Source organism: Puntigrus tetrazona, chromosome 10 (genome assembly GCF_018831695.1).
Source record: "Puntigrus tetrazona isolate hp1 chromosome 10, ASM1883169v1, whole genome shotgun sequence".
Lineage (NCBI taxonomy): Eukaryota > Metazoa > Chordata > Actinopteri > Cypriniformes > Cyprinidae > Puntigrus > Puntigrus tetrazona.
In genome coordinates, this window is record NC_056708.1 from 4,835,504 (window position 1) to 4,847,795 (window position 12,292).

Here is a 12,292-nt window from a genome sequence, read left to right on the forward strand (position 1 = left end):
ATGCAGTTGACAACTATAAATCATTGGTAGGTTGAAAACAACACACCGTAGCATTATTAAAACATTACTTTTGTTTGTTTGGGCATCTATACACACCATACAATAAATGATTTAGAAATTGATAAGTTTGTTCAGTAAAGAGAAATTACTTTGCAACAAATAATAAAATGTTTCAAATAACACAGCCTTGATAAACATAATATAGTGAAATGTAATGTACAATTACAATATACAATGTTTAGTAGTACCTGCAAACTGTGTGTCTGACAGAATGCGAGAATGACATCAATGAGAGGTGTTAACATGGCTGCTTTGGCTTCTGACACACCATCCACTTGTTTCAAGCTGGATATTGAGCACGGCCTGCCAAAGAATTTTAAGTTTAAAACTTCACAACTACAATTTAACATTAAGCATCAATACAAATTTGGCTTTTAATAATTAAAGTAAGGTCTAGTCACATTTTGTGGCAAAAAAAAGTCCATAGTGTATTGTTAATAACACCATGTATATATTTTCTTTCATATTTCTAATGGTCAAGCAAAACTCTCAACTGCACAGATTTGTGAAATGCTGAAAAAGGCAGATTTTGATGCCTGTATTTTTAAATGCAAATGCAGAAGTTATATAAGTTACAGTACATTAATCAGTAAATCCACTGCTCTCATCTCCTCTAAAGCTTGGCATGTTTTCCTCAAACTTTTGCCGTGGCATTTGAACTGGTACACGATTGTCACTTGTAAAATCAAAATGAGATTAAGAGATTAAATTTACAGATCAAGATATTATAATTAAATCTCTTTGCATCATCACAAAGGGGAGCGTTTTTTGAAGGGCTTGAAGAAAAAGCTTACTAAAACAAGTTACTGGGTTAATCTTTTCCATGTTTCCTTGCTTGATTTTAGCACTTAAAACCTGGAAAATTTACATTTTGAAGGTCTACACCATTCCACACCTCAGAATTGCCAATATTACCTTGATTTTGCCATATCCAAGAGTATTTTATTGGTGGCCAGTAGAGCTGGTGGGATGTCTCTAAGACCAGCTAACTTCTGACGCTCAGACACCAGCTTACCATACAGCTCAGACTGTAAAAATGAGACAGTGAGAAATTTATTTTGACTGTTTTGTTTCCCCAGAGTTGTTACTTTTTTAGGAAACAAAAAACATAAGTTTTTAATATTCAGTACCTGTAGCTGGATTTCTCTAGCTGAGACCGCTGGAGTCTGGGCTGTGTGAATCTGGGTTGGTCTAACAGCTGATCTGTATACAAGTATTAAATGTCATTTTTCATACAAACAGACAGATGTAACTCTAACATAGCAATTTCGAAATGTGACATATTAGTGTTGAAAAGCTCTAAACAAAATACACAAACCATAAGCAAAAAAGGCCAAAGTCAAAGTCAAAATGTCTGATCATACAGTATTATTTATCCATGACTCATACCTTGATGGTAAATCTGCTTTCATCTGTTGGATATCAACTCCAGAACTGACCTTTGCCCGCTGAAATGAAACAAGAGAGGGCTGCAGAAAACAATAAAAATCAACCATTTAAAGGAATAACCCTAAAATTATAATTTGTTATCATTTTAAAACTATAAATATTTTTGCTTCAAAAACCCATTGTTCTGCTTCAGAGGACATGTAATAACCCCCTATAAGGGGTAGGTTAGTTTTACATTGCAGTACTTGATTTACAGAGCTTCAAAATAATAGTCGCTATCCACCAGCATTACCAAGCTTTTTTTTACATTCTGACTGTGTTTGTCTGAAAGAAGAAAGTCATATACATCTAAATAAATTAGTCAAAAATACTGACCCGAGTGTAATCTGATTTCAGCTTAAAAGCAGTAGACTCAACATGTGCTGGATCTGCTTTTATCCTACAAGGAAATATCAGGAATACAATAAAAATGCATTCAGAGGTCCTTGCACCACACAAAATTTTTTAAAATATCTTGTTCATGGTTAGTTGATGTTAGTTAATGTATTAACTAATGTTAACAAATGAGACTAAAAACTGTTACCAAATCCTTTAATTATATATAAGCTATTTTTTTATACTGTAAGGATTTATAGATGGTTTCATTGGGGCAAACCCCTGGCTTGAAGTTAACTTCAGGTCTGTGTTTGTTTATCGGTCTGGTTTGTGCCACAAGCTACAAACACAGCTAATGAGTAGTAATGAGTAATGAAGTTGGTCTCAGGTTATTGAGCTGTGGAATGTGTTTCCAATACATTTATTTATTTGTGGCAACCTGTAATGTTATCAAAACTGACCAATTTTTCAAAAGGCTTCGTTGAATGAACATGAGCATGTAATTAAACAGATAAAAAAAAAATAAAAAGGGGTGTGCTGTTATATCATTGCATTTATTGAAGGAGGACTGTCTTTAGAAAATGTAATTTTAATTTCATCCATCCTGAATGAATTTGCTTTTTTAATAAATCTGTTTGATTTACGCAAAAAAACATATTTTGATTATCATCATAAAAAAAGGAATCTACTCTAGAAAGATTTAGCTGTTATTATTGATTCTTTATGGATGTCTACTGCAAGTTAAGTTAGGGCCACAAAAGCATGCATGCGCAGTAAAGTTTGTCTATGTTGTTGTCGTTGAAACTGTTTATAAGCATTTGTGGAATATTTCCCTACATTACAGCTTAGTATTACAGACATCAAAATTCAAAATACAAAAATCACAGATATAACTAAAGATACATTTAGACCAAGAGTGTAAAACACACTGTGCGCCCCCCAAACACAGAGAACAATACAGAACTTTTGTAACACTTTACAATAAAGTTTTAGTTGTTACCATTTAATAACTATGTTTGCTAACACAAACAATATTTATATAGCATTTGTGAATCTTAGTTAATATTATGTTTAAAAAACTACATTAGTAATCAAATTGTATAGTTATTACAAGTCTGTCAAATGTTTAATGTCAATGTCTGCAAAGGCCGGGACACACCAAGCTAATCGTCAGCCGTTGGCTCTCGGTTTGTTGTTTTCCAGTCGTTTGCTCTTATCGCCTCTCTATGGGCTTACATAGGTAAATATGAGAACGTAAGAGCTCTGATTGGATGCCTAATGTTACCCTGATGAATAACTACTTTTGATAGTTGCTGATATAGACTGCCAACTCATGTCACACAGGCGCAGAACGCACATGTTTAGTTTGCCGTCAACTGTAATCTGTGTGGTGTTTGTGAGAGCACAGGGGTCTGATGCTGCGAACGTGAGGCCTTCCTGAGTCCTTGCCTAGACAATGCTTCTTCCCTGCTCTTCATTCCAGATATAGAACAAAATCAATAATTCTGTCCATGTCAATGGCCTCTCATAAACATCAATCATTTGCTTATTGCACTTAATTTGACTGGTGGCCCAGGTTTGCCAGAGGGACCCAATGTGCCCTCATCTATAAAGTGCACTGATGATTAGATGTGAGGGTCTTACCTCGGTACACACACTCTGCTGAACAGATCTCTGTTGGGCTGTAGCAGGAGTTGCCTGTGCCTCTCATCTTCAGCTTTACTCAGCCACAATCTGCCCTGAATTAAAAAAAAAAATGTTGATTAATATATAATGGCTTTTCAACATATTTGTGAAAAAAAAAAAAAAAAAAATTACTGTATATATATATATATATATATATATATATATATATATATATATATATATATATATGTATCATTGCTATATTCTATTAGAGACTTTTAACATTTATATTTTTAACTGAATTCGTAACAAATTAAAATTTTAAAATGTTTTGATATCTGTATGGTTTTGGACTTGTTTTTTCCTTGTTTTACCTGTGTGTTTATTCCTGGTTTTCCATTTATGGTCTTTCTTCTGTTATTAATTTCTAATTACCCGGTGTATAATAGTTCCTGTTTACCTGATGTTCCTTTGTTGGATCAATTTTTTGTATTTGTGTCTTTACTATGTTGGATTATTCCCCTGTGTTAAAATGGAGGAAAATGAAATAATTTATCTCCAGAGTAAAAGAACACCACTAACAAATTTAAAATATGTCTTTGCACCTTCTGAGCTTGGGACCTAATAAAAATAATAATTCTACCCTATACCATGATGGAACCCTACACATTTCCCTTGTTATACTGCAACATAAATATTACCCCAAAGAGGCATTTTTAGATTAAAATACATCCAGACAATAAATTAACACTGATGCGCTCCTTTAACTGTTTATAGTAACTTGCTACTGTCTCTGTCTCATGCTCTTTCCATATTTCAAAAATAAAACTCACTGCACCTTAAAAAAATTATTTGATACTATTCACTGCTTTGACACAATCTGTATTATTTGATCAGTGTTTCTGAACTGGTAGGTCATGAGTCAGGGAGTGAACGGCCAAAGAAACATCACTAACAACAAAAGACTTTTATGTTTTCTGATGCAAGACTTTTGACACATGAAAGCTGTTGACACTTCTGGCAGGTGCAGTTTAAGTGGCTGAAAAAAAAGCACTGTCCAGATTAAGTACCTGGGGTCAGATGAGATGTTGCCAGGCTTAATGTCAGATTCATTATTCAGTAATTATTTTCGTAACTTGTTATGAAATAAAAAGTCTCACCTCAGAAAAGCAAACTATCATGTCCTGCCAGATGTTACCGTGTTTGTAGCGCAAATGGCACCACGCTGTCTATTATATCACTAAAGCCTTGTTTATACTTACGAATACCGTATTATTTTAATTGTGGCAATTTTTATGTTTTAATGATTGTGAAGGCTCCACGCAATAATAACAAAGTGCAGGACACATTTATAATTAGCCTATTTACAATTGACACTAAACTGATTACAGTATAGTACCATAACTAGAAAATGATTTAATATTAATAAAAGTGAAAGCCACTATCTTTAAATGCTTTTACACAGCCGACATGCTTGCTGCATTAGCATTCACATCACATCACTGTCTTATTCTTGGCGATTCATGATCAAACAGAAGAATGGCGACTCCCTGAGCCGCATGCTTGCACCAGAAATCTACTGCAGCTGTGTGATTGTCCACTTTTCGGGAGATCATCTTTTCACTGTGAATGAACTGACCTACTTTTTGTATGATCTGAATTTCTCAGTTTTGAATTAAAAAAATAATAATTTGATGTTCTGAATTTCTTCTTCACCTTGAAAACTTGAACCTGAAAAGAATTCAGAAACAAAAAAAAAATCAGTTGTTTAAAACTACATGTCTATAAAACTCTGCCTTAAAAAAAATCTAAATCTAAAAAATCTAAATCTATTTAAAAATTAAATTAAAACAATTTTAAATCCCATATAATATTCAGTTTTGTTAACTTTTGTCAATAATTTAAATGTAGCTCCATATTAATTAGCATTAATTAATTAACTCCAAATTAACGTTAACCAACGTAAAATTTCTGTGCGCATTATTTACATTGTGTGTGGGTGTGTGTCATGTGTTTTTATAAGGACAGACAACGTAACATTACTTTTTAAAAGGTCGAAATTAATGTTTATTTGAGTGCCTGGTGGGGCCCAGGCCGAAGGAGCGACGTAGGGCCAAACCTTTGTATGACAGCCGAAGGCAGGGGACCTTGGCAACCCAACCCCTAGACACAGAATCTGGTTTTAGGGACATGCAATGTCACCTCTATGGGGGGGAAGGAGCCTGAATTGCTGGTGGAGGTGGAGAGGTACTGACTAGAGATAGTCGGGCTCACCTCCACAAGCAGCTTAGGCTCTGGAACCCATTTCCTCGAAATGGGCTGGACTCTCCTCTACTCTGGTGTTGCCTGCAGTGAGAGGCGGCGAGCTGGTGTGGGTTTGCTACTAGCCCCCAGCTTAGCCTCCATGTGTTGGAGTTTACCCCGGTGAGCGAGAGGGTCGCCTCCCTGCGCGCGGGTTGGGGCGAGGTCTCTCACTGTCATTTGTTCCTATGGGCTGAATGGCAGTGTAGAGTACCCGTCCTTCTTGGAGGGGTGCTGGAAAGTGCTCCGACCCGGGGACTCTATCGTTCTGCTGGGGGACTTCAACGCTCACGTGGGTGATGCTACCGACACCTGGAGGGGCATGATTGGGAGGAACAGCCCCCCGATCTGAACCAGAATGGTGTTCTGTTGTTGGAATTCTGTGCTAGTCACGGTCTCTCCATAATGAACACCATGTTCAAGCATAAGGTTGTCCACCAGTATACGTGGCACCAGGACACCCTAGGGCAGAGGTCGATGACAGATTTTGTGGTTGTATCATCTGATCTCCGGGCACATGTCTTGGACACTTGGGTATAGAGAGGCGGAGCTGTCTACTGATCACCACCTGGAAGGAAGCTGGACAGACTTGGCAGGCCCAAACGTACCGTGAGAGTCTGTTGGGAACGTTTGGCAGAGACCCCTGTTAGGGAGAACTTCAATTCCCGCCTCCAGCAGAGCTTTGACTGGATTCTGAGGGAGGCTGGAGACACTGAGCCTAAGTGAACTATGTTCTCTACCTCTATTGTCAACGCCGCCATCCGTAGCTGTGGCCATAAAGTCGTGGTGGCGACCCCTGAACCCGGTGATAAGGGATGCAGTCAAGCTGAAGAAGGAGTCCTATGAGGCATGGTTGGCTTCTGGGACTCCTGAGGCAGCTGACAGATACCGGTGGGCCAAGCGGACCGCTGCCAAGGTGGTTGAGGAGGCAAAAACCTGGGTCTAGGAGGAGTTCAGTGAGGCCATGGAAAGGACTATCGACAGCCTCAAAGAGGTTCTGGCAAACCGTCCGATGCGTCAGTGCTGTTGGGAATCTGCTAACCTCAACTGGGGACATTGTCAGGCAGCGAAAGGAATACTTTGAGGATCTCCTCAATCACGCCAATGCATCTTCCACTGAGGGAGCAGAGGTCGGGGACCCAGGGGAGGACTATCATCCTGGCTGAGGTCACCGAGGTTGTTAAGAAGCTCCTCGATGAAAAAGCACCGGGGGTGGACGAGATTCGCCCTGAGTACCTCAGGTCTCTGGATGTTGTTGGGCTGTCTTGCAGCATCGCGTGGAGGCGGGGGACAGTACCTCTGGACTGGCAGACCGGGGTGGTGGTTACTCTTTTTAAGAAGGGACCAGAGGGTGTGCTCCAACTACAGGGGATCACACTCCTCAGCCTCTCCAGGAAAGTCTATGCCAGAGTACTGGAGAGGAGAATTTGTCTAATAGTCGAACCTCAGCTTCAGGAGGAACAATGCGGCTTTGTCCTGGAAGTGGAACACTGGACCAACTCTATACCATTTTCAGGATACTGGAGGGTTCCTGGGAGCTTGCTTAACCAGTCTACATGTGCTTTGTGGATTTGGAGAAGGCATTATTCCAGATTCCGATGCTGTGTCCTGTGGGGGGTGTTCTGAGAATACAGGGGAAAGAGCCCATAGCCCTAAGGACTGTCTGATCCCTGTATGATTGGAGCAGGAGCAGGAGCTTGGTTCGCATTGCCAGCAGTAAGTCAGACTTGTTCCCGTTGAATGTTGGACTCCAGCAGGGCTGCCCTTTGTCACCGGTCCTGTTCATTATTTTTATGGACAGGATTTCTATGCGCTGGGGGCCGGACGGGGTCTGGTTTGTTGACCACAGGATATCGTCTCTGCTTTTTGTGGATGATGTTTTCCTGTTGGCTGCATCTGGCCAGGACCTACAGCATGCACTGGGTCGGTTTGCAGCCGAGTGTGAAGCAGTTGGGATGAGAATCAGCACCTATAAGTCTGAGGCCATGATTCTCACTCGGACAAGGGTGGCTTGCCCCCTTCTGGTTGTTGGAGAGTTTCAGTATCTTGGGGTCTTGTTTGACAGATGGATCGGTGCAGCTTCTGCAGTAATGCAGTCACTGTACCGGTCTGTCATGGTGAAGAAAAAGCTGAGCTGCAAGGTGAAGGAAGCTCTCAATGTACTGGTTGGGCTTCATTCCTACTCTCAACTATGGTCGTGAGCTTTGGGTCATGACCGAAAGGATAAGATCCCGATTACAAGCGGCCGAAATGAGTTTCTTCCATAGGGTGGCTGGGCACTCCCTTAGAGATAGGGTGAGGAGCTTGGTCACTCGGGAGGAGCTCGGAGTAGACTCGCTGCTCCTCCACGTCGAGAGAGGCCAGCTGAGGTGGCTCGGGCATCTGTTCCGGATGGCCCCCGGACGCCTCGCAATGGAGGTGTTCCGGGCATGTTAAACTTATCACTGCATCTAAACCAACAACATGTCCATTAGATCCTGTAGTTGTTACCTGTAGCAGTAGAACTTCTTCTCGATATTATTTACTTATTGTTATCTTTAGGTTATGTCCCAAAACCATTCAAGCTGGTGATTATCAAGCCACTTATTAAGAAATCACAACTAAATCCTAGTGAACTGCCAAAATACAGACCCATTGTTTGTGTCTAAAATTGTAAGAAAGGTCATTGCAAAAAAATATCTCCATGAATAATTTAAGTCATGTTTCAGGCCCCATTATTGCACAGAAACTGCACTTGTTAAAATTACAAATGGTTTATACCAAGGCATCTTATTGCTAGTTTTACTTGATCTTAGTGCTGTGTTCAACATCATGACATACTCAATTCAGATCACTTACAAAAATATATGGGTATTTAAGGGCAGGCTTAAAGATGGTTTAGATTCTTCCTGTCCAATCGCTACCATATTGTTCATTTAAACAGGGACTCAATAATCACTAGTAAAGTATGGAGTATCAAAAGGATCTGTCTTAGGTCCTCTGCTATTTTCAATATACATGTTGTTCCTTGGTATTATTATTAGAAAACACAGAATTAGTTTCCATTGTTATGCTGATGAAACTTCTAAATTATTCAAGATATTAAAGTGTGTTAAAATATAAAAGACTTGATGACCAGTTAGATCCTATTAGATTTAGATAAGACTGAGATATTACTTATTGGATCAAAAATAGTACAAAGAATTTGTACTTTGCTCTTGGATTACAATTTGCAACTAGACAGATGTACTGTTACATCTTCTACAGTCAAAAATCTGGGTGTTATATTAGACTGTAACAATCATGTTACAAATACAGTATTCCTCCATCTTAGCAACACTGCCAAGCTACAAAACATGTTGCCTGTTTCTGATGCAGAAAAGCTAATTCATGCATTTATAACATCTAGACTGGACTATTATAATGCACTGCTAGCTAGTTGTTCTGCTGCCTGTTAAATTCTGTTTCAGTTAAAAAAATATTATTATTTATGCATAACGCCCTTGGTGGTTTAGCTCATTCGTATCTAACTAGTCTTCTATCACACTGCAATTCAACACACTCCCTTAAGGTCGCAAAACACTGGACTCAGCACATTTTTGAATTTTCTAAGTTGAGAAAACTCAAACATCTGCTATAAAATTTTAAGTTAACTTTTAACTTTTCTGTTTAAATCCAGACTGAAGACACATCTCTTTAGCCAAGCATTCACATAAGGCATCTCATAACCTTGAAATTCAGTTACATCTGTTTAAACACACATTATTATTTGTTAGATTGGCTTGGTTTTTGCTTAGATGAAAAAGCAGCTATGCTAATTATGTGTCTATTTGTTTCACTGTTTCTGCCAAGGGATACCACAGTGTACTGCAAATTTTAGCTCCAAACCTAATCAAATACACCTGAGCTAATTAAGCTGTTTATGATTACTATTAAGCTACAGGCAGGTGAGTTTAATCAAGATTGGAGCAAAACTCAGCAGGACAGTGGCTGAGAACCTGGGTTGAGAACTCCAGCTTTAGCTAGTACCATGGGCGTGAGTTTACAGAGAGTGGAGAATTTGTTGTGGCCTGTGGTTTCCATCAGATATTTTTCAGCAACAAGTTCTCGGCCGAGAGCTTTCCACCAAGTTTCTGAGATTTCCCTGCCGATCCCAAAGAGAGAGTGCTTCCGAAAGCGATCTGGAACCCGCTGAGAGGTCTAAAGGAGGCATGAGAAATGCATTTGTAAGGCGTGTAAAATATGCAAAAAAAAAATAAAAACCTTCATTTAAGCTGTCTTTCAATAAATATTTCAGTATACATCCAAATTAGTGCTGTCAATGAATTGCAATTTATTGCATCCAAAATAAAAGTAAATATAAATATACATTTAGATAATATTTACATGTATATACATTTATAGTATATACTATATACCAAAATTTTGGTAGAACATCTAATAATTAATTTAAGTAATTGACATCGGGTCTGTAAAATGATTAGTTATAAAAGAGATATCGTCGAGAGTGACAGAGTCTCTCAGAAGTAAAGATGGGCACAAGCTCTTCAATCTGCGGAAGAGTATGTAAACAAGAAAAAATGTACCTCAACATCAAAAAGGCTTTGCAAATCTCATTGTTTACATCATATAACATCATCAAGTGGAATATTTAAAGTGGAAAAGTGTTCTATGGTCAGATGATTCCAAATGTGAAATTCTTGTTGGAAATCACAAATGCTGTGTTCTCCGGGCTAAACAGGAGGGAGACCTAAGTTATGGGCAGCCTGCATGTTTTGGAAGGCACTAGGAATGCTGAAATGTATATAAAGGTTTACATAAATAAATGTACATAAAGGCTCCCCTCCATTTATTAACATCTATTTCAGAGAAGGCCTTGTGTATTTCAGCAGGACAAATGCAAATTCACTGAATTCATAATTCCTTGTTGTGTTATCTTTGTTCTACTGTGAATAAAATATTGCCTTATATGATTTTATTTTATTTTTGTCTTCATTTTATTCAAATTTTAAAAACACCCAAGCATTGCCAAAATTCTGGTTGCATAATAAATATACACAATATACACAAACATATCATGTAAACAAAAACTTTTACTTTGTATGCGATTTATCACAATTAATCTTTTGACAGCACTAATAAATATAAATATTTTTTTCTTAACCTTTGGTACTTTTCAATGAAATATTTTGAACGCAGACTTTTTGGACTGACAAATGATAGTGATTAAGCTCAGATCTTTATGACTGATTAGTTTTACATATTACTAGGTGTTAAACAATTTTCTCTTTGACATACTGAGCCCCGCAGGAAGAGGATGGGCGCTGTGATGCCGAACCTCTCATCCATAGCGGTGACAGCCTTCATCAGCTGATATGCACATAAGCCAAAGTCCTGCAGGACCACCTCTGGATCCTCTCTGTTTACACTGAAACCACATCAAAGTAAGTCATCCCTCAGGGACTATTAGAACAGTTTGAAAATACACAGAAAGCAGATTTACTCACCCTGACCGGCAGTTATCACAACAATTACTGCTACCCATTATTCCAGAAGTCACTTTTCTCAAACGTTTGTCTTCAAAATGACACAAAATCAACCTAAGATACAATTCATCAAGTTTAAAAATATCAAAAATATTACAATGAAGAAAGTCACATCTAATCAAAGTTGGTACAAACGCATTTCTACATATGCAAAAATTTGGACTGCAAAAAAAAAAAATATATATATATATATATATATATATATATATATATATATATATGATTAACTATATAACTATATTAACTATAATTATTAAACAGACATATTCTTTGTGAAACTTGAATGTACTGATTTTAGTGCTATCAAACATTTAATTGTGATTACATGTGTGTGTACTGTGTATATTTATTATGTATATATAAATACACACACATATAAAGTATATATAAATATATACATTGAAAATTATTTACATGTAGAGATTTATATTCATATAGTTTATAAATATATTTAATATAAACACATTTTCCTTAAATATATACATGCATGGGAGTGTATTTATATATACATAATAAATATACACAGTACACACATATTATTTAAACTAAAACTTTTATTTTGGATGCAATTCATTGCATTAGTTTATTTCCTTCTTTAAAAAAAAACACATACTTTGGACAGGTTAGACAGGTAAAAACACTTACTTTCGCCTGCATTTGGCTGAATTCAAATACTTTTCCATCTTTGCCATCATGTCTATTTTGTAATCTCTAAAGCGCTCACTTTTGGATTGGTTGAGAATAAATCTAAAGGAAGTGACAAAGAAGATATATTTTAAGTATGCCAAACTGAAAAAGTCAAAAAGTTAACAAAATGAGAATGAGTTTACACCTGTTCAGGGCCATATCTCCAGGCATCCATAGGACGTGACAGGCGCTTGGCAGCCCATCTCTACCGGCCCTCCCGATCTCCTGATAATATGACTCCATCTCTTTGGGAGCTCCATAATGGATGACCTTCCTGATATCAGATTTATTAATGCCCATCCCAAATGCCACAGTGGCCACTACACACT

At 37.8% G+C, this 12,292-nt stretch overlaps 1 protein-coding gene across 7 annotated transcripts in view; it reads right to left on the reverse strand.

Annotated features, from left to right (window-relative positions):
* The window catches only part of LOC122353167 (Werner syndrome ATP-dependent helicase homolog), a 44,116-nt gene that overhangs the window by 12,040 nt on the left and 19,784 nt on the right, over positions 1 to 12,292 (reverse strand). For 6 of the 7 annotated variants that reach the window (XM_043251103.1, XM_043251098.1, XM_043251100.1 and 3 more), the window contains exons 20-30: positions 12,109 to 12,290; positions 11,922 to 12,023; positions 11,238 to 11,330; positions 11,029 to 11,158; positions 9,760 to 9,930; positions 3,469 to 3,563; positions 1,825 to 1,888; positions 1,450 to 1,529; positions 1,191 to 1,263; positions 976 to 1,088; positions 249 to 363 (exon numbers count right to left, since the gene is read on the reverse strand). In XM_043251103.1, coding sequence (XP_043107038.1) covers positions 249 to 363; positions 976 to 1,088; positions 1,191 to 1,263; positions 1,450 to 1,529; positions 1,825 to 1,888; positions 3,469 to 3,563; positions 9,760 to 9,930; positions 11,029 to 11,158; positions 11,238 to 11,330; positions 11,922 to 12,023; positions 12,109 to 12,290 — 1,218 coding nt within the window. The remainder of the gene's footprint in view (positions 1 to 248; positions 364 to 975; positions 1,089 to 1,190; positions 1,264 to 1,449; positions 1,530 to 1,824; positions 1,889 to 3,468; positions 3,564 to 9,759; positions 9,931 to 11,028; positions 11,159 to 11,237; positions 11,331 to 11,921; positions 12,024 to 12,108; positions 12,291 to 12,292) is intronic. The other variant, XM_043251099.1, reaches the window with a different exon arrangement.